General features: G+C 35.8%; 1 protein-coding gene across 5 annotated transcripts in view; it reads left to right on the top strand.

Moving 5' to 3' along the window:
• The window catches only part of LOC115229283, a 32056-nt gene extending 8261 nt beyond the window's left edge, over positions 1-23795 (top strand). Inside the window, exons 2-8 of one of the 5 annotated variants that reach the window (XR_004997300.1) lie at positions 727-808; positions 6861-6949; positions 9966-10050; positions 13080-13171; positions 19242-19368; positions 22112-22236; positions 22502-22609. Coding sequence is in view for 2 of the 5 variants with exons in the window: in XM_036499161.1 (XP_036355054.1) it covers positions 727-808; positions 6861-6949; positions 9966-10050; positions 13080-13171; positions 19242-19368; positions 22112-22177 (541 nt within the window). In the remaining 3 variants the exon portion in view is untranslated. Of the gene's footprint in view, positions 1-726; positions 809-6860; positions 6950-9965; positions 10051-13079; positions 13172-19241; positions 19369-22111; positions 22243-22492; positions 22610-23433 lie in introns of those variants that run through there. The other 4 variants (XR_004997299.1, XR_004997298.1, XM_036499161.1 and 1 more) reach the window with 4 other exon arrangements.
• The last annotated feature ends 409 nt before the right edge of the window (positions 23796-24204 follow it).

The following is a 24204-nucleotide window of genomic DNA, read 5'->3' as shown; positions in this document are numbered from 1 at the left end:
AATACTAAAAGAACTTTTAGAAATCCATTTGTTATCTAAATCTCACTTTTATAGAACTTTCCATGATGTTTCACGAGTGTAACATCACCCCCTTTGATGTTTGGAGATCTCAGATGTTTTTTCGGCTGATGAGTACGGGCCACTTATATTTACTGCAATTTTTGTAGCCTAAATAAAGATGTCTTCGTACGAAACAATCGTACCGAAATATTGATCCATTCTTGTTGCTTTTTTCCTATATATATATATATATATATATATATATATATATATATATATATATATACATACATACACACGCACACAAATATATACAACAGGCTTCTTTTATTTTCTGTCTACCAAATCCACTCACAAGCCTTTGGTAGGCCTGAAGCTATAGTAGAAGACAATTGCCCAAGGTACCACGCAATGGAACAGAATTCAGAACCATGAGTTTGGAAAGCAAGCTTCTTATCACACGACCACACCTGCGCCAATCTCTTCACAAAATAACACGTTAAATACAGTTTATATAAACAAGCACAAATTGATGGATTACATCAGTTGTGCGAAATAGTTCTCTCAGCGTGTCAGTAAAGATGCAACACAGAGAACAGTTTTGACAAAATTATACTACCAATATTTTCACTGGAACCTTTAGTAATCAAGTAAATGTTTATATTCAAATTTTTGCAAACACTACTTCTGTATCTAATATACATATTTTTCCTTTTCTCTTCAAAGATTCACGATTGATTCAGAATTTCAAAAGTATTCTTGGAATCCCTGTACAGGTTATACAGTCGGTGATACAAAAGATGTTGCAGTAAGTGATGCTTGCTTTAATGTGTATATTTAATACAAATTTCCTGATGTTGTTCTTTTAAATGGCCCTTGTTTTACTTACATATGATTTATCTTACATTATTTAATTGCTTTATCATTGCATTGAGACCACACGGCCATACTGGGACACCACCTTGATGAGGTTGGTCAACCAAATCAATCACTACTTTTTTTTTCTGTAAATCTAGCACTTATGATATCGATATCTTTTGCCAAACCGCTAAGTTGCCGCTGCGTAAACAATCCAGCAACGGTAGTGGGTGGACAAACATGCGCAGAAACAAATATACACTCATCCACACACACACACACACACACACACACACACATATATATATATATATATATATATGCATGCATGTATGTATGTTTATTTATGCTGGACTCTCCCGTTGGTTTCGTTTCGTTGTATGAGGCTCCGACAACGTACTCTTTCTTTGTCAGTCATAATGCTTATGTCGAATGTGACATTTAAGTCCTGCCAACGATTTACAAAGGCTGCAGATGTTGCAAGTATGAAGATTACAGGCCAGTGTCGGTGATATATTTGCAGCCACCTTTCTCCTTTGCTTTGCACCCCGAAGCCTGTTAATGCTGGTTGCAGCAAGATTTTTAATACTATTTTGAAATAACGACTTCCAATTTGTTCGTTCCAGGGCTGTTCGCTCAAAGGTGTTGCGAGCTCTCTTCATTTCTAAGAGGTTACTCTTCAGCTTGTCCTTATAGCTGGACCATGGTCGAACAACGTTCCTGTGCCCATTCTCAAACTGACTTTGGGTATTCTTTCGTCACTCATTCTGATGACATGGCCTGCCCAGCGCAATTGTGATTGTATAAGGAAGCTCTCAGTTCCACCAATGTTACACTTGCTAAACAAGTCGGCATCAGAAACTCTGTTTTTTAGTGAATAACTGCAGATTGTCCTCAGGCAGTCTTTGTGGAAGATGTCTAGTTAGTTAATGTGTCGTCTATAGGGTATCCACGATTCTGAGACATAAAAGAGAGTAGTAAGAATGGCTGCTTTATAGACCTGTAGTTTGTTATCAAGTTTGATACCCTTTTCATTCCATAGGCGATGGCGGACTTTGCCAAATGCTTTGGTTGCCTTTGCAAGACTGTTGACGATTTCATCACGAAGGGAAGCGCTCTACTTTCACTTTATTATCAAGATATGTAAATGATTTCTCATAATTGTCAGGAAAATCATGAACCAGTGGCTTCAGCTTGACACTTCGAATCTGTTTAAAAGTAGGGCAAGGTTGATGGAGTGCTTCTATTTTCTTTATGTTGATGGTCAAACCAAAGGCTTTACACACAGCAGAAACTGGTCTAGAAGTTCCTGAGCTTCCTCTAAGGAAGTCGCTACTAGTGCAGCAGCATCTGCAGAAAGTAGGTCACGAATGATGCTGGTGCGTAGCAGTGTTCTGGCTTTGAAACGCTGATGATTGAATAGTCCACCACTTGTTCGAAACTGGGATTTGACACCACTTTGTATGTCGCCAAAAGCATAACTCAGCATCTCTGAAAAGAAGAATGCAAACAAAACAGGAGCTATAACACAACCTTGCTTTGTGCCGTTTCTAACGTCAAATGAAGCCGAAGATTCCCCACCGGACACGAGAGCAGCCTTCATTCCCTCATGAAAGATGATAACATTCCACATCTTGTCAGGTGTACCAAGCTTTTTCAGAACTTTCCATAGCTGTTTCTTGCAATACATACTAATACATAAATCTAAAGCAAATTTTTTTCAGGGACCCTAAAAATATTTTTGCGGATCCCCATTCGGATCTTTTTTGTTTGGCTGCACTTTTTGAAATGTTAAAATTAAGTGAATATTTTCAAATTTGATGTTTTGATGTAATTTTTCATGCTAAATCTGAGGGCCTAATTCACTTGTCTCTGATTTTTTTTTTTAAGTTGCAGAGATTTAAAGTTTGATCATTTTCACACTGTCAGAAAACAAGATTTGGGACTTGTCATTTCGTGCATGACTGCTATCGTAAGACGACAAAACAATAATGCCAGCATTGCGACGATAGCACGTGTTTTAAATATTTAATAAGCGAAAATAACCAAAAATTTCAGTAAAGAACAAACATATTTCGTAGTTTTGAGTATTCAATATGCATTTAATGCGAAAAAAGAGTAAACAATACACTATGTAGTTTTAAGAGCAGAAAAACAAATTGTAAGCAAATGAAATATTTGGTAAATATACATGTTTTATACAGGAAAGTTCCCAATGCATGTCCTGTTACTATGAAAACAGGTACCTATATGTCTGTGGCTAAAAATACCAAAAATTTGCACATTTTGAAGCTATTAACTATGGCGATGTTGCTTATTAATTACGTATGTAACAATTATTAAAAGTACTAAAAGAAAGCAATTATTAAAGGATTGACCGTCTGAAAATATTTTTATAAATTCATGTTCTCAGAAATTTCCTATAACTTCGATTTCTCAAGTTTTTTGAATTTTCGTAACTCCAATTTCTCGCAAATTTAAATACTCATTGCATTCACTGCGTCCAATTCTTCACAGATTTAAATATTAATTGCATTCACTGCGGAGTATTCCAGTTTCATTTGCAAAGTCTTTCGCTTTCTCTTTTAGGTTTTAATTCGCTTTTTGGAAAACCGATATTTTATTCTATTAATGTATGCGTTATATAAAAACCATATTTATTGAATTAAATTTTTTTTTAAATACCCGTATAATTTTTGAACGCGGGATATCTGTGAGAAGAACCTAGAAAGTTGGGTAATTACTATTAGAAGACGAGGAGAAAAAAGTTAACAAGTACTCGAAACTTGCATCATAGTCACAGTTTCAAAACATTCTTATACCACTAAGCCAATATATACACAAACGAGTTGAAGGAACGCCTTCAACAGTCACACACACACACACACACACACACACACACACACACACACACACACCAATACATACTCATGCACACACATGGATACACATACACGCAAATAAAAGGCAATGAATGTGTGTGTGTGTGTGTGAAGTTGAAGGAGCGACTTCAACAGTGACACACACACCAATACATACTCACGCACACACAAAGATACATATAAACACAAATAAAAGGCAATGAATGTGTGTGTGAGTGTGAATGTTTGTGTGTGCTCACTGACAAAACTGACGAAGCCCAGAGACACACCCAAGTACCTTAATCTTATCTACCAAATACTTCAGTTCACTGACGGGATGGAAGTAGAGAGGGGTACTTTTGGCCTCTTGGCTGAAACAGCTGTAACAGACTATCCTACTTTCTATGCTCTACGTTATATATTTTAATAATTACTGGTACTTTATATATTACATATTATATATGTAAAGCATAATACGTTGTATATGTATGGATTATAATTGTTTTTATAAAAAATAAATAAATAGACATAATATAATGTCTAAAAGTTGATGAATACCAACTCTTGATCCCCTGCATTTTCTTATTGCTGTATAAATTAAAGGTAAAAAACGGTTTACCTTCACACATTTATTACATTCAGGAGTGTAATTTCCATGTAAAGAAAAAACACTAGTGTATTAATAATTGTTTATTCTACCAGCAGTATATTGGATAGATATTATCCCTTAGTTGGTTGGATTCATAACCTCTAGTTCTCTTGGAATTATATATATATATATATATATATATATATATATATACCAATTAAGGACTGAACACGAAAAAGTGGACAGTCAACATGCTAGATATAGACGTCAAATCGCCATTCTCCACAAAAAGTCTATGTTCTCAGATCAGACTCAACACAAAACCAAAACAATAAACAAGTGAAAAATATTTACCCATGTACTAAATTCAGTTTCGGCTGTTATTTTCCGCAAGGAAAAGTGCAGCCATCATCAGCATGGTCCCATATAAAATGTAATTTGCTGTACTAAATGCCAACACGATACCGAAATATCGCGTGCATGGAGTACGGCCTATTACATTTGAAATATATATTTCAAATGTCTCTAATTTTGGCGCGATGAGACCCGAGAAAACTAGCCTGCAGCTAATAGTTAGCAGCAGTTAATTTATCGGTTAGAGAACAAATATTTATATAACATTAATTTAGGGTAAAAATTGATATTTATCAATTAGAACCAGTGGTCTAGCATATTAAAGAAAGAATCCGAAGATTAAAATATTATATATACCAATTAAGGACTGAACACGAAAAAGTGGACAGTCAACATGCTAGATATAGACGTCAAATCGCCATTCTCCACAAAAAGTCTATGTTCTCAGATCAAACTCAACACAAAACCAAAACAATAAACAAGTGAAAAATATACGAAATAAATATTTACCCATGTACTAAATTCAGTTTCGGCTGTTATTTTCCGCAAGGAAAAGTGCAGCCATCATCAGCATGGTCCCATATAAAATGTAATTTGCTGTACTAAATGCCAACACGATACCGAAATATCTTTAATATGCTAGACCACTGGTTCTAATTGATAAATATCAATTTTTACCCTAAATTTAATGTTATATAAATATTTGTTCTCTAACCGATAAATTAACTGCTGCTAACTATTAGCTGCAGGCTAGTTTTCTCGGGTCTCATCGCGCCAAAATTAGAGACATTTGAAATATATATTTCAAATGTAATAGGCCGTACTCCATGCACGCGATATTTCGGTATCGTGTTGGCATTTAGTACAGCAAATTACATTTTATATGGGACCATGCTGATGATGGCTGCACTTTTCCTTGCGGAAAATAACAGCCGAAACTGAATTTAGTACATGGGTAAATATTTTTCACTTGTTTATTGTTTTGGTTTTGTGTTGAGTCTGATCTGAGAACATAGACTTTTTGTGGAGAATGGCGATTTGACGTCTATATCTAGCATGTTGACTGTCCACTTTTTCGTGTTCAGTCCTTAATTGGTATATATAAATATTTTAATCTTCGGATTCTTTCTTTAATATGCTAGACCACTGGTTCTAATTGATAAATATCAATTTTTACCCTAAATTTAATGTTATATATATATATATGTATATATATATATATTATATATATATATATATATATATATATATATATATATATATATATATATATATTTATAAATAAGGATAATATCAATATTTAAATATCGATATTATCAAGTGGTCAGCATGGAATAAATACCATACAGAGGTAATAATTTTTCACAACTATAAATAAGGGTATCTGAGAGACACCACCATGCCGAAATAGCAGTCAAACCCTGACTCTAAAACCCCCTAAAATGTTCATATGGCACCACGAGATAAGACAGAGAGACAAAATAAACTAGCAAAAAGATATTACTGGATAATTCAAGATCCTGCTTCAAATAAGCTCTGCTTTCGTCAGTTGAATATACCACATTAGCACATAAATACAAATATATATATATATATATATATATATATATATATATATATATATACAGAACACACGTTGTACTTACATATACGAACGTCCAAACATACATATATATGCACGTGTGTACAAGGTCAGATTTAAATTGCCCGCCAACTACCCTTATATATATATATATATATATATATATATATACATATAATCTGCATACATTACATACCCTATCTCTTTCATCCTATACTTGTTTCAGTCATTAGACTGCGGCCATGCTGGGGCACCGCCTTGAGTCGAATGAATTAATCGACACCAGTATTTCTTTTCTAAGCCTTGAACTTATTCACTCCGTCTCTTCATCGAACCGTTAATTTACGTGGACGCATGAAAGTTTTGACAAATTTGAATAGCGAAACCAAATTACATGAGTAAACTTACTCGTTAAATTATCTATATTATTATTTAATTCGTGTTTACTACATCGAACCCTAGAGAACGAATGCAAAAGTCACTGACTGTTCCTAGTGTATTTTGAAATCTGAATGAAGAGATACGTAACCAAACAGCGAAATTTATTTTGTCCGGATTTCTATCTATTATAGAAATTTATACCACTATTGCAATGAAACATAACTTTATTTTGTAGATGGCTATGAACGGCGGCGTTCTTGGTCTCCAAGCAGGCGCTTCGTTTCGTACATTCGAAACTAATGACTTTGGTATATACTATAGTAGGTATGTTTTCTTTTTATGAATATGTATGTCGATGCCTTCATATACACATATGCCTGTATTTCTGTTTGCGTGCTTATACTTAAAGGAATATGTTTATGTATGTGCATATAGAGGACAGACTCACGTGTCTTGTTTTGCGTACACGAAAACATGAAAATACTTATATACATATATATATATATATATATATATATATATATATATATATCAGTAGGTGAATGAATTATCCTAGTTTTGATAATTCGGTTAATCGATACCTGGGTAGCAAATTCACGTCAGAAAACACGGTTGAAGCTACATGCCAAGGGTAGAAACCCCGTGTTCTTGTGTGGTAATTTGTGTATTATTTAAGATGAATAAAAGAATGGAGTCGAACGAAGATTTTAACACAATTCCTTTACTTTCAACACATGTTTCGAAGCATGCATATTCTTAATTCCGAAGGAATAAAGTGTGCATTATGCCGTCTTCTCATCAGGAAAGACAAGGAAAATCAATCAGCCTCAAGACGGACAAAAACTTTTCTATGGCTTGCTACATAATGTTCACAGTGATAATGTGAATTAAGAATATGCAGTCTTCGAAACATGTGTTGAAAGTAAAGGAATTGTGTTAAAATCTTTTATTCATTTTAAATATATATATATATATATATATATATATATATATAATATATATATATATATATATATATAGTTAATGCAAACAAGAAAGCACAAAAAAGCACAACACCGCGAGGACGTGGAACAATATAGTATTATTGGACGCTCAGGAAAGAAGGAGGGTTTAACGTTTCAAGCGGAGCTCTTCGTCGGAAACATAGGAGAAGGAAAGATCCAGAGAAGGGAAGACAGAGGAAAAAAATCGCCAACGGTACACACGAGGTCACACACACACACACACACATATATATATATATATATATAATATATATATATAATATATATATATATATATATACATACAGCTATGTTAGTGCAAATCGGGTAAATAGAGCTCAAAATACGAGTATTTGGATATTTTTATTAATCTGAAGTGCCAACGCACGAAACTCTCAGATTTTGAGTCTCGGTATTGCTTCTGCGCTGACAGTAAAGTATAATCACACTGAGTCAGTTTCCAACATTCCCTAATCTTTGGCATGTATGCGTCCATTTTAGAATGGTTATCTCCTCTTCAGCAACAAACACCAGGAAGGCAGACGTTCTGAACTGACGCAAGAGACAGGTCCAAGGAAGACCGGCACACACATACGTGTGTGTGTGTGTGTGTGTGTGTGTGTGTGTGTGTGTGTGTGTATGTGTCTGTGTGTATGTATGTATGTATGTATGTATGTATGTATGTATGTATGAATGTATGTATGTGAGCGTGTGCATGTATGCATGTATATATGTATGTATGTATGTATGTATATGTCAGGTCACTTTCGAGTGCTACTGGTAACATGTAACCCACTGCAACCTGTTGCATGGTCGGGTCGTCGGCGACTAAATCGGCAACCCCACCAAGCTTATTTGGCGAGGAGGGTGTTTATTGGACATCCTGCGGGATGAAAAACAAAACCCGTCAAAGGGCGGAAGAACTCTTGAGAGTCAACGGCCATCCAATAACAGTCTTAAGGCTGTATCATACGCGGGAACATAGAAATAATCGGACTGAATACTCGATCGCGCGGTTAAACCATTGGGAGTGAAGGACTCCTAGACTTTGTTAGGGCATCCTTCTAGGAGAAGGTAACTCAGGTTACTGGGATAACTCCGACATAAAACCTGCGGCTCAGTGGTTACCGATGATGTTGACTTGTTCTTCTTTTCGGATTATGGCTGCTGTTGCTTAGTGAGTGGGATTGACTCACTTTAAAAGAATCTTCTTGCATAGGCATTGCACGATAACAACATTGATTATGCTTCGTGCAATGGCCATACACGATAACGAGGGGGCAGCCACCATATGTCAGGCTCTATAATTTTTTATACTAAACAGCATTGTAAGGCAGCTAGCTGGCAGAATCGTTACTACGCCGGAAAAATTGTTTAGCGGCATTTTTTCTGGTTTTACGTTGTAAGTTCAGATTCCTCGGGAGTCAACTTTACCTTTCATTCTCTCAAAATAGTTCCTTTCACTTTCGATACCACGCTTCCAAGTCTTTTTGTTTGTTTGTTTTTACTTTTTTTATTTTAAAACACTCTCTGGAAAACGCTTTAACGTTAATACGAAGTTTCCGTGAAGAATTTTCTTCGATCCCTTCTACCACCTGAAATCGTTGACCATTCAAGGAAAATTCAATGACTGAGAACAAAGGAAGTCTGCAGGGAAAAACTCCAGAGTGTAGGGAGGCTGGAAATCGCGAGTGATCACGGTCTTTGCCATAAAATCGTAACAAGTGACGCGTAATAAGGTGCATGGTGGTAAATAAAGCAGATTTTGCTTTATTCATGTCTCTTTCTTCGCTGTACCTAATTCAAATACTTGTGTCCATCCATATAAAACTCATTCCTGGTCGCCTGACGACATGAAAAAGAAAAAAAAGCGTGATAAACGATACCTCTCGATCAAAACAGTCTTGTGTGAATATTCCCTGTTTTGATTTTCGAGCGCGACTAAAATGAGCTCATGTACTGCAGCCACTGCTCTTTTTGCCCTTTTTCTTTCGCGATAATGTAATCAGGCGCAGGAATGTTGAACTTCAAAAACAAAACATTGCACGACTTAACTATCCCGATTAGAAATTGATGCTTTAGAACAGAAGTATGAATATGCTTTTTTACGTGTTGCTGTTATGAATTATGTACACATGTATGTGTACTTGTTTGTATGCAAGTAGTATGTATGTATTTATGTATGTATATGTGTTTATATGCAAAAGTACTAGACTAGAATTTAACACGATGCTTCGAAATTTACACATTAAAAGTATTAACCACTCAACTATGTCTTATGTGTTTATGCATTTCTAAAATCACGCATGCGTTGAGGAGTAGATTGATTAATATTCCATTTTTTTCTTTCTTGGCAGTTATGCTGTAGTCATACTAAATTGTAGTGATAATATGCGTATAAATTTCAAGTTGAAAGACAATTGCCCTCAAGGTATGATTCTGGTGAGTAACTTTTAGTTTTAGTTGTTTTGGACGTGGAACAGTTTCGAGCCCTAGTCGGCTCGATCGAGTAGTCCTATTGTCAAATGCAGTCAGTCTATGGCCATCCTCAGATCGTTTCTGAATAGATTACACTATCTAATGTTTCTTTTTTAATGTTATTTGAGTGAGATTTTGCATATATTTCGGAATAAGAATCACGTTGAAGCTCGTTCAGATGAAAATCGCATTTCAACTTGTTTCTTCAGACCTAGATAAAATATGTCTAGCTATTGGAAATTTAATCTGTTTTAGCTATATCATGAGTTTTGAACTTGCTAATTCTAATTTAAACTTTATACTGTGCCATCTTCAGGATGTTCGAGCAACATTTGACCATATTTTATGTCTCCTTGTTCAGAAATAGCCTGATGTATTAGTGAACAGTCAATGGTGATGGAGAGCATAAAAATAAAAGTTGTAATTGAAAGAAAGTTAGCTAATATGGAGGACTGGAAGCCATCTGAATGTTGGAAAAAGATTGCCTTGTGTCACGATGATTTGTGCTGGGTATCGAAATGCCGACATTTTGACTGCCGCTCAATACTCTGTGAACACTGCACGGGCTGTAGAACGTGACATGGACAGTTACAACGAAAACTACGAAACCGTGGCCAGCGGGAAGGGACACAGCAGGCTTTCTGACTGCGATCGCATACCGGAATTCATCCCCACATCTTTGAACAGGGCCTTAATCTTAATTCAGACGATTATGTGAAACGTCTGTGTACTGTTGTCAAACCCTGACTGGAGATGTTTGCTGCTGGGAGATCATATGTGTAGTAGCAGAATTAGGCTCCATGTCATGCCTCCAGAAAGAGTTAGAAGTGGTTTCTGGAGAATTTCTATGGCTTCCCCTGCCTGAATTTTTCTAGTTTCCTGATTTACCCGATTGTAATCTCATAGATTATTATGTGTAGGGCGCAGTTAAAAAAAGACACCAGTCTCTCTGCCTGCAGCATTAAGCCCGAGCGGATGGTCAAGTTCAAAGCGGTGTTCGAAGATCTTCTCAGAGATATGGTTAGGAACGCATGCAGCAGTTTCTGGAGTCGTCTTGAGGCCATGGTAGAAGCTGCGGGTGGCTACTTTGAATAAAGCGTTATCTCTCAGCCATAATCTAGATGATATTTTATAATTTTTACAAAATACTTCGATTTTTGGATAGGATACTGTGTTTTCTTTTCCTTTTATACAAATGAACAAATTCAGCCTAAACATCCTTTTAAGTAGAAACTCACAAAATCTCAGCAAACTTTATAGCCCGCAGCACTTAGCATATTTGACATCCAAATTTATTTTTAACTATTTGAAATAATGGAGGAGGAGCGCTAAGCCGTGATAAGTAAGGCTGCAATGTTATTTTCATCTGAATATGCTTGAGGCACGTTCGAACCTGTGAACAAGCTACTCATTGCGTTTTGTCACGGAAAATATATCACGTTTGTTGCCAAATGGTATGTATACACCTACATCAGCTCCCAGCGCCATCTACCCAAACCGTGAGATGCAAGCATTTCGGAGTAGTTATCACGGATCTAGTGGAGGTGAATGGCTTAGTGGTTAGGGTGTCAGTATCGTGATCGTAAGATTGTGGTTTCGATTCCTGGACCGGGCGATGCTTTGGTTCTTGAGCAAAATATTTCATTTGACGTTGCTCCAGTCCACTCAGCTGGCAAAAATGAGTAAAGCTGCGACGGACTGGCATCCGCGTCCAGCTGAGGAACACATACGCCATTGAAACCGGGAAACTGGGCCCATGAGTCTGGCTAGGCTTTAAAAGGGCGTATTTATTATATTATTATCACGGATATAGGTGTATATAAACCATTTGTTAACAAACGGGATATATTTTCCGTGACAAAGCGCAGTGAGTAGCTTGTTCACCGTTTCGAACGTGCTTCAAACATATTCGAGCTGATGTTACATTACAGTTGAAAAATGGGTCCCAAGAGTAGATTCTGATTATAGAAATGCCATACTGAATAATATGAAGCGTTAGACTAAATTCAATACTCTAGTTCAGTGGTTTTCTACCAAAGTTCCGCGGAACCTTAGAGTTCCGCCAGTACAGTCCAGGGGTTCCGCAAGAAGTTACAAAACTGCTAAAATCGGCAGTAATTTTTAATTTTCCTGTGCAGATATGTGTGCATAAGACTATTAAATTATTGCACAGGGGTTCCCCGAGCCAGTGGAATGTTTCCTTGGGGTTCCGCTCCAGCAAAAAGTTTGAAAAGCACTGCTCTAGTTTCTTCCTGTTAGTTTCAGAATTCACATCAGAACAAGAACAGAGTCTTACTCTGTTCCTTTATCAACTTCTGCTTGATAAAATTAATAGCCGCAAGTTAGTAAAGTTAGTTTTAGCTTATTTAATTTATTGAGTATGAAATCGGAAGCTAGAAATCAATATGCGCTGAGAAATAAATACAAGAAGCAATGCCTAATATTATTTTAATTATATCGTTGAGTGCGTTTTAATTATTTCGTCTGAAATTGCTTCGGTCTCATTAAGACCTCGACAGGAAGGTTGATATGAAGAATTGTAAGAGCATTAAACAAATAAATACTTCCAGTATCTATACTAGCTCTTTGCCTTCTGTGTTCAAATTATGTCGTTTAAATTCCTCTGAGATCAACAAAATATAATACGAGTTAAGTTACTAGCACTGATTTAATCAATTAATCGTCTCCCAAAATGTGTGGCTCTGTGCCTATGTCGAGGAGGATCTGATTAGCAAACCATAATTTTTACACAGTGATGAGAAACGATTTAAGTAATTAAACAAGATTATGCACAAAGCGGCATAGAGAATGAAACTGTTTAATGAATAGTTGATTACAGGTGCAATCAGCAAGAAAAAATGACATGTTAAAATCTTTTATACTGATAATAATTTCTGTATATGTAATACATTTTATACAAATACAAAAAATATAAGAACCGAGAATTTATAAATTGTGTGTAATTTTATAATTTTCTTATATTTCCACCACAGTGCTTTGAATATTCAGGACCATGTCATATAAAAACACCACATGTGCCTGTTGAACCAAAAAAGCTTTCTACTGGAAGTATAATCTCAATCGTGTAAGTGTCAAGTTTATCACATATTCAAGCTAATTTCCGTTTGGCGGAACACTCACTGTTGACTTTTGTCCGTCTATAGATTTATGGTGAGTAAATAAATAAAAGAAAGAATATAAAGATATTTGAAACCTGCAATATACGATGTCGTGTGTATTTGTGAGCAAAATAGTAATAAATGGAAAACAATTAAACATAATAATTAGAGTAGAAATTAATATTATAAAAATATCAATTTCAACTAGTGGTCAGCATATTTATAAATGTCCGAGGACCGTGAATTCTATTTAAATATAAACAATATGAAAGATCACTATGTGGATGTCTTGTATGCTAAAAATAGACGAAAACCGTCTTACCACTAAATCAGTAAGACGGCTTGACGTCTATTTTTAGCATACAAGGAATCCACATAGTGATCTCTCATATTGTTTAGATTTAACGTAATGTATACGTCAATTTTTTATTTGTCCATAGAGTGGCTGTGTGGTAAGTAGTTTGTTTACCAAACACATGGTTCCGGGTTCAGTCCCACTGCGTGGCACCTTGGGCAAGTGTCTTCTACTATAGCCTCGGGCCGACCAAAGCCTTGTGAGTGGATTTGGTAAACGGAAACTGAAAGAAACCCGTCGTATATATGTATATATATATATGCGTGTGTGTGTTTGTGTGTCTGCGTTTGTCCCCCTAGCATTGCTTGACAACCGATGCTGGTGTGTTTATGTCCCCGTTACTTAGCGGTTCGGCAACAGAGACCGATACAATAAGTACTAGGCTTACAAAAAGAATAAGTTTCGGGGTCGAGTTGCTCGATTAAAGGCGGTGCTCCAGCATGGCCGCAGTCAAATGACTGAAACAAATAAAAGAGTAAAAGAGTATATCGATAGTAACTGCAGATCTGTGAGATTCATTATCGTACAGCTCAAGGTATGGAAATCCGCATGTAATGCACAAGCACATCAGGTACAAGTCCTATGTGTAGAACATATGGCAGTTTATACCCGCCAAGATGCAGAAGTGTTGTTATGTACCTTGAACATCATATGACTTCTTTCCTCTCTTGAGTTGAACTTCCTGGACAGTTGTGTCTGCAACATCATCACTGGGATACCTGTCTAGCAATTCCATGGTGTCAAAGATGCGTGGATACTGTAAGTGGCATGGGACAATTGTTATCTAGTTCTCGTATATCGGTGTGTTGAGGCTGCCAATGAGGTTCAGAACAATTTTTTGAATGGTTTTTTTTTTTGTTGAAACTACCTGCACGTGCACAGTCTTTCTCTAAGTATATATTGTTTTATTTTTTTCTATTTGGTGACATGCTTTACCTTCTGATATTTTCCTTGTTCCCAAATACCATGTATAAATAGATTTTTTGAGTTTAAACTAAATCAAGAAACATTGTCTTTAGAATTATAGTAATCGGAGACGCTCTTTCATTAACTTCCAAGGAAGATTAGTGTTTCTAATATAAATCAATAAGCGACATTATTATCAATATTGTAATGAATTACAATTACTTTGTTATCTCAAAAAAAAAGTTATACTGGCCAGCAAAATACTATCTTTTTCAGTTGCCAACAATATTTAAATGAATTTGTGGTAATTTGGGAGCCCTAAATTTAAAAATTGCATTGTTTCACCAGATTGACTCCAGTTTTTGAAATGATGGATTCACCTTAAGCTCTTATGTCACCTTAATACGATATACAGAGATATTTCAAAACAAGGTTAAAATGTAGATTAGGAGTAATGTTTGGTCAGAGATCATAGTACTTTGACAAACGAAAGATTAATGATTTAGTGTTTATTATCAAATATGGAGCTCCCATATTCCAAGTGGCTACGCTATATTTTCTCAATATATTTGCTAGATGCTGTAGTGTTTTTATCTACATATTTTACTCTTCTACAATATTATTTATTTTTTATTGCAAAACTAAATTTAAAATTATCTCTTTCATTTAATAATTCTTAATTATGGCAGGTAATAAACTAGTAAAGATGAGTTCATCATAAAGAACCTGCTTGAATAAATAAAATGTTTTCTGTTGTATCTGTAGTGAATATACTAGAGAAAAGCATAGAAAAAAATATCATTGATTTTGTAAGCAAGCATATCTTTCTTATTTTGGAGAAAAGTTTGGATATCAAGTTAAGTCATGAGTTCTCCATAATGTATTCAAAATCTAAGTAAATTCCTTTCGGCAATGGCCCAAAGACAAAAGAAAAAAATTAACGTCGGAGTGCCTATCGTGTGGTGAGATCCGTAAAATCCCTACGAATGATTGTTATTTTGTACTGTTAATATGAAAAGCTTCAATTACTATAAAATTACATAGGAATATCCTGATTTGGAATCTGCAAATCTACATACTAGGGAAGCTCTCATGCTGGTACTTGCGTCTCTACCTGACCATCGCTTGTCAGATGTTGAAGAAATGCAAAGCTTAATGTCTACCACACATGGTAGCTTGGAAAATAATTATGAATAATAAGTTTTTTGATACCAAAACTGTTCTCAAAAAAGGAAAAAAATAGGCATGATGTGTGTGCGTGTGTGTGTGTGTGTGTGGTGTGTGTGTGTGTGTGTGTGTGTACGTGATTGCAATTTATGCTCATCCACAAATTAGCAAGCATTTCGCTCAAATTTTAGGAGGACATTCGTCAACATCCTATCTAGGTTTTGTCAACTTATTTTTTTCCGGAGGCACCCGCGGATAAGGTAAAAATCTATTTTCAACCATAGCTTTTAGCCATAAAAAATATCAGCCATAGCTTTTTTGATGGCGTCTAACGAAAGAAAATACGATAAAGAAAAGTGGGAAAAGGAGGCAGAGAGTTTCACGGGAAAGACAAAGTGAGAGAGGGAGAGAGAGAGCCATTGCTTTTTTGACGGCGTCTAACAAAAAAAAAATAAGATAAAGAAATGTGGAAGAAGGAGGCAGAGAGTTTCACGGGAAAGACAAAGTGAGAGAGAGAAAGAGAGAGAGAGAGTAAGTGACTACGTTCATAAAAATAAAATGTAAAATGTTTTGTTTTGTGTTTTTGAAAGGCACACTATATTTTATAATCATAGTATATATACTTTCTCACACAACAATTACAATATAACATAAGGGGGATCAGCCATCTGAATGTGGCTAGGGACAGGGCGGGGTGGTGGGGGTGTTACTGATGCATTTAGCCCCAGGCGATCATCGACGTCACCAGAAGGGCTGACACCATCTCGGTGTCCTTGCCAGCCTACATACGGACCGGTTTCGAGGTATTTGCCTCTTATCAACGCATGGTAAGCACCGTTACCGGTCCGTATGTAGTATCCGTATCTTCGGGGAGGCTGATCTCCCTTTGCAGGCTGGCAAGGACACCGAGATGGTGTCAGCCCTTCTGGTGACGTCGATGATCGCCTGGGGTTAAATGCATCAGTAACACCCCCACCACCCCGCCCTGTCCCTAGCCACATTCAGATGGCTGATCCCCCTTATGTTATAGAGCAGTTACTGTTTATATCTCGCTCAGAGATTTATTATTGAATTACAATATATTTATTCTAAATCATTTATTTATTTTAAATCGTTCATCTCTCACACACATTACTTTGGGTGCGAAAGAGTTTGTTTTTATTTTACGCCGAGTAAAAAAATGTTCTGTTGACAATCCATTTATTTAACAATAAAGAAGCAAAGAGGTGAGTAACAACTTGTCAGTGAATTACACAATATAAATGGGTACAATTTGCGAGGCTTCCACCACACCCCACTCCGTTTCACGGTCCACAAAAAGGGTTTTGAGGCCAGAGTATTTGGTTCCATGCAAAAAAAAAAAACGATTTTTTTTTTCTTAGTGAAAATTGTGCGAGTGTTAATCTACAAGTTTAACAACATTTTTTCCATTCATTTCTGTTTATGAACATGTATGCGTGCACAAAACATGCAATAGGTGTACGTACGTACGTGTGTGTATGTGTGTTCGTGTCTATTTATATTATATTATATTATATATAATAATAACTAATTTCAACGGATTTCGCCCAAATTTGACGTCTATGTTACTTAGTTTGGTTTGAAATAAAGAACTTGATTAACTTAATAATCGTAACTTAATCCCGGGCAAGGCCGGGTTATACTGCTAGTCTGAAATAAGATCTCAGTCTCTCAAAGTAGTCTACTGAAACTTTGGCATTCAGGCTAAAAGAAAAGAACTGTCTACATGCAAGTTAAAATAACAGCCTTGAAGAAAGAGAAGAGACATTTCTTCCTTATTCTATCAAACACGAAGATGTTGTCTACGGAAATAACATAGCTGAACTTTTCTCGAAATGTAACAACTAGATTGTCGACTATAAGTATATACAGAGAGAGGTAAAGGGAGTGAATGAGAAAGAGAAAGAGCCACCTGAAGTTTGAAATGTATTTTATTTCACTATGGAAACTGTTATGTATCGTTACCAATTGGTCAGACAATATAAAGAACATAATTGTCTTTCAAGGACTCTGTTATCATGAGCGTCGGTGGTCTATTCACGTTGACTCAAAGATAGAGAATTTCTTGCTGGGATAGCAAAGTAGGAACACAAAATATCTTTGCTTCAAATGCTTGTGGGGCAAGAGAGCAAAGCAAGATCAATTGAAAAACGTAACATGGCCTTCAATAGATAGAATAACCATAGGGAGACTGAACATCCTTTAATGGGCTATTGGCTCAAAGAGAAAATATCATTCTTCCTGTCCTCCATATTTATTTGGGACTGATGAAACAATTTGTTAAAGCTTTGAAAAGAGATGGTGATTGCTTCAAGTGCGTTTGTATCAAAAGTAGAATATCTACTGCTGATCATATTTGTAAACTTACCAAAGATACTAGTTTTCAGAAATATATGAATGATATGGAAGTTTCTACTTGGTGTAGTTACACCTCAGTTATTGAAAACTTCTTGGGTGACAAGTAAGCAGACAATTGTGAAGAATTATGGAAAAGGTGCTCAATAACAGTATGAGTGCTGCGAGTAATATGGACATAAAAGTACACTCCATCCATAGGCAGTTGGACTAATTTCCAATTAACTTTTTGAGATTTATGTGACGAACAAAAGGTAAAGTTCCACCACGATATAACGATGATGGAAAGCTATCAAGGTAGAAATGGAATACATATAATGGCAGGACTACTGTTGGAACATTCCGATTATTGTCCTGCTACGCTACACAAAAGAAAATCATATGAACATGAAGGACGTATATATTTTAATATTCTTAATTAGTCGATGCTATTGTATTGTCGTGAAAATTATTAGTTTAAGATGTCATCAAATATTTTGTGATTAATTTTTGTTAGTTTTTTAATGTTACAATGTATACATGTTTTGGCATTTTATGTCAGAATGATCATTTTGTGTCAACATGCTTTAATAAAACTACAAATATTTTAAATTCCATTATGTAATATGCAATTAATTAAATGACCCAATACCTAAATATCAATTCAGGCACAACTGTATCATAAAAATAAGAGGGGCTTGGAAGGCTAAGTGTTGTGAATTCTCAAATATAGGGCCTTTAAACATGTCAAAAATTAGTGCCAATGTAGGGAAACTAATGTCATTTTCAGATTCAGCACCGCAAAGTCACCCTTAAATAATTCCAATAACTTTGGCATCGAAAATAATGTGTCAATGCTACCAGCCGAATTGCCCGCTGTTCTTAGTCTGTTTCATATTTTGTCACTAGTGGGGTGCTCTACAGACAATGACTATGAGTGAGGAAGTTTTTTGTGTGCTTATTCAACTTGCCGGATATAGCAACCAAATTCTTTATTAAACATTGGAAAATGTCATTTTTGAGCTATTGTTTGAAAACAAAGTCACAATCGTAGTATTGTGTCTATATTCTTCATTAGGAAATGTTTCACAGTGGCCGACTTATCGAAGATGAACTGCTTTAACTCTTCTGTAGATACGTATAATGGATTCTGTCATCTCTACATGCGTACAAAGTAAATGTGTATAATTTGCATACAGCTTTAGAAAACAACTTCTTTGAAAATATCAATGTTTGAAACGATTATTTTTCAGTACATTTTCAATTATAATTGTATACCTTGTGGGAGGTTGCCTGGTCACTTCGTTTTACCTAAACTCGACTGGAATGGAACGATGCCCGAATGTTACACTTTGGAGCAAATTGGGTTCTCTTATAAAGGTAACTTCAACATTTTATTTAGAAAATATTCTGCAGATTAAATTTGCGCTGTCTGTCTGTAAATGTGTGTACGTGTGTGTTCGTGCATGCGTTCGTGCGTGCGTGCGTGTATGTGCATGTAGTGTGTGTGTGTGTGTGTGTGTATTACTTTACTTTTTTACTTTTTTAGTTGTTTCAGTCATTTGACTTCGGCCATACTGGAGCACCGCCTTTAGTCGAGCAAATCGACCCCGGGACTTATTCTTTGTAAGCCCAGTACTTATTCTATCGGTCTCTTTTGCCGAACTGCTAGGTGACGGGGACGTAAACACATATACATATATATATATACATATATACGACAGGCGTCTTTCAGTTTCCGTCTACCAAATCCACTCACAAGGCATTGGTCGGCACAGGGATATAGCAGAAGATGCCACGCAGTGGGACTGAACCCGGAACCATGTGGTTGGTTAGCAAGCTACTTACCACACAGCCACTCCTGCGCCACTCCTGTTGAATAGAATATGAAGCGGTTCGAGTTTGAAATTGCTTTAGTCAATCTACGTTTATTTTGATGTTTGTCAGTATTGATTTCTCAACCACAATGTCACTTAGGTGAAGAAAAATAGATTTTGTAGACCTCAGTATTTAACTGGTATTTATTGCATTAAACTTGAGAGGATAATACACAAGTTAATATACAACGTCAACTTCGGAGAGATTTATTAGTATTAAACGATTATTTGTGCTTCTAATTCCTATGCTGTCATTAACTTTTCTAGTCTAATTCCTTAAATACATCGTTTCTTACAAAGGAAATAAATATTTTACAATGTTTAACAACAATACTCGGCAATTAATTCCTTGTTTATTGTTTGTATTCGATAGAGTACAGTAATTTCTCGTTTTTTTTTTCACCCGCTGCTTTGGAAATGTCCTTGGATAGCGCTTTATTTACATCAAATATGCAATAAATATTCCCCTCTCTGCATAACTACTGGTTAGATTTACTAATTATATTTCACCATTCTTTTCTTTTTGCTTAGTTGTCTCCTGCAGTGCCGTCTTACAGCATGGACACACTGAATCTAGGGGCCCAATTCTGATTTATATGCGATGTGGTTTGCTGTCAATAAATAAATACAATAAAACCCAATGCATCGATTTGCCCGGGTGCTTATAATGCTGCTAAGACAACTCTGATCTCTTACCGATGAAATATGGCATTAGTCATTAATTCAACATCTGGAATTAATGTTTGAATTATAATCGCTTTTAATGAAAAGGAAGTGGGTTGGCAATATCGTTAATTCGCTCTTAGTCAAGTAGTAGTTGATCAGCAGTAGCGTTAATTTGCTATGAGCAAAATGGCAGTAGATTAGCAACATAATCGTTAAAACGTCGAACAAAAGGCTTTTGTTTCTTTATGCTCCTAATTTGAAAATCTGTTGTAGTTTACTTTTCCTTTCATCTCTCTAAAGAGTACCACTTAAGTACATTGGTCAATTAAATCGTTCCCACAGACTTGTTCCAATCTTAATATCTAAGTACCTATAGGCGGCGAGCTGGCAGAAACGTTAGCACGCCGGGCGAAATGCGTAACCGTATTTCGTCTGTCGTTACGTTTCGAGTTCAAATTCCGCCGAGGTCGACTTTGCCTTTCATCCTCTCGGGGTCGATAAATTAAGTACTAGTTACGCACTGGGATCGATATAATCGACTTAATCCCTTTGTCTGTCCTCGTTTGTCCCCTCTGTGTTTAGCCCCTTGTGGGTAGTAAAGAAATAAATATCTAAGTACCTATTGAACGGTGACCTTTCTACTGCATAGAAAAGAATGCATAAAGGCATTTCTTCTCATTTCACGTTCTAAGTTCAAGTGGCGCTGGAGTCGACGTTGCCTTTCGTTCTTTCGGGGTCGATAAAATAAGTATCATTTGAACATTGGGGTGCGATGTAATCAACAAGCCCCCTCCCGCAAACTTCAGGCCTTATGCCAATAATAGAAGGAATTACTAATGCTGGAAATGTTATGGTCGATTAATCGGTTTATCCTCTAATTTTACTTGTTGACAACACAATAAAAGATTTACTTAACTTTTTGCAACAGATATATATATATATAATATATATATATATATATATTATATATATATATATAAGGAGCACTCCCTCGGTTACGACGACGAGGGCCCCAGCTGATACGATCAACGGAACAGCCTGCTCATGTAATTAACGTGCAAGTGACTGAGCAATCCACAGACACGCGCACCCCTAACGTAGTTCTCAGGGAGATTCAGTGTGACACAAAGTGTGACAAGGCCGGCCCTTTGAAATACAGGTACGACTCATTTTTGCCAGCTGAGTGAACTGGAGCAACGTGAAATAAAGTGTCTTGCTCAAGGACAAGACGCGTCGCCGGGAATCGAACTCACGACCTTACAATCGTGAGCCTATATATATATATATATATTCTCTTACAAAGGTAAAAAGAACCGCTGCAATAAGTGTGTGAATCTGAGAGGGGGAATATGTTGAATAAAATCATAATTAACTAATCCTCCAGTGTTTTCTTCTACTCAAGGCCAGGAACTTTTCAGTACCCCCTTGTACATCTTAAATTTAGTAGAAATAGTAAAAGATTAAGCAGTTCATTGTGAAGTGATATTCATATCATACTATTCAATGTAGATTCGAATTGGAACTTGGCATTATATTCTATCTGTTGCGTTTTATCTTCCATTTTCTTCTCTAATTTTCAGGACGGATTCTCTTACACGTTTTCTAAAGTCAAATCATCGTCAAGAAGTAGCTATGAGAGTATTTAAGAATAAAATTCAAAACTTAACATGAATTCATCAAAATACTTCTATAAGAGCCTAACAACAACAACTAATAATAATATAATAATAATAATAACAATAACTTTTTTAAAATTCTTATTTTTATTTATTTTTTTTATTTTTTTTATTTTTTTTATTTTTATGTATTAGACATTCACTAGTACAACACCAAAAAAAAAAAAACCAAATATATGGCACAGAACTTCCAACCTGTTGTCTCTTGAGGTCTCTGGGTGAGACTTGGAGCCAACTTGTACAGACATAAAGCAAAAGTCAAACATAGAATAATAATAATAATAATAATAATAATAATAATAATAATAATAATAATAATACAAGACTGAAGTTACTCTCCACGAAGGTAAAGATACTGTTAGAAACAATAAGAAGAATGCGACTGTTGTTGGTAATAAATAGAGTCAATCTCTATTTATTACCAATAACAGTCGCGCTCTTTTTAATAATAATAATAATGATTTTAAAATATGATAATGACTTTAAAAATATAATAATCTTTTATCTTTTACTTGTTTCAGTCATTAGATTGTGGCCATGCCGGGCACCACATTGAACAATTTTAGTCGAATGAATAGAGCTCAGTTCTTATTTGTTTTTAGCCTGGTATTTATTCTGATTCTTTTGGCGAACTGCTAAGTTATGAGGACGTAAGCACGCCAACACTGGTTGTCAAACTGAGGGTGGGAGAACAAACACAGACACAAAGACACATCCGTGGATATATATTATATGACAGCTTCTTTCCGTTTCCGACCACCAAATCCACTCACAAGGTTTTTGGTCGTCCCGAGGTTATAGAAGAAGACACTTGCTCAAGGTGTCACATAGTAAGACTGAACCCGGAACCATGTGGTTAGGAAGCAAACTTCTTACCACACTGCCACGCATGCGTCTAATAAACTTTTTGCCTGTCCGTTTTAAAATAATATGAGTAAGTACAAAAATCTTTTAAGCTATGTTATAATATTCATGTGAACTTTGAACCCTGCATTGTGGTAGGGCGTGTGAGATAATTGTACACCCAGTTTTGGTGACAGTTTTTCTGTGAGACAAGGTTCAATTGGATTCTGGAAGCTGTGATTGCCTATTTAGTTTCTGCATTTTGTGCTTTGTGTTAGACATTTGTGAAATTATTTTATGCTCCAGGAATTCGCCAGAACTTTTTGCTTGTCAGTTAAAAAATTTTCTGTGTCATATCGAAATCCAACATTCTACATTCCAAGGTTCGGAACCCAAGGTTGAACAACGAATTGAAATACAAAGTTTATAACATTCCAAGGTTCGAAACTCAAGGTTTAACACCGAATTGATAGACAGATTTTATGAAGTCACGGTTCGAAATCTACTGTCGAAATCCAAAGTTTGAAAACCGAATGTTTACAAAACTGGAAATCTGGATTTTATGAAACCCAAAATTTTTGGAAAGCTACTTTTGAAAAACCAAGATATGGAGTCAGAACTTCTGAACTGTGTATATATGTTACCCTTGTAACTTTTGACTGCACGTTTGGTGTAGCCTTGGCTGTTTGTATATATATTTGTTGTAAGCTGTTTTTATGTTGATGATTAATAATAGTTTTATAAAGAAATCATGGTGTTGTGTTGTTTTAAATTCACCCATTCCACGTTAATTCTGTGAATTCGGATATTGGCCACCAGGTCGTAACATGGCGCACTTAATTAAACAAAAGTCATCCTTTGCCGGGGCTCAGTGCACTACTACGTTACAAACTTCTGTTGCCAAACTTTTATTCAAACATACTAATGCTAAACTACGCCATTTGGAGCACTAACTTTTTAGTTCTTGCCAAGTCCAATGTTTATAATTGTGCACCCAAATCCATTCTTAGACACTGTTCATTCCTAGACGGGAATCACTGCGTTTCTGCGTTGAAAAACACTTCAAGGTTTTGAAACCCACATACTGACTGCAGTACTGTAAATCCCTTGAAACTTTGACAATGAAAATACTGCGTTTTTGCTTACTGCATTCA

Source organism: Octopus sinensis, unplaced genomic scaffold (genome assembly GCF_006345805.1).
Source record: "Octopus sinensis unplaced genomic scaffold, ASM634580v1 Contig12324, whole genome shotgun sequence".
NCBI lineage: Eukaryota > Metazoa > Mollusca > Cephalopoda > Octopoda > Octopodidae > Octopus > Octopus sinensis.
This window is presented reverse-complemented; position numbering and strand designations above follow the sequence as displayed.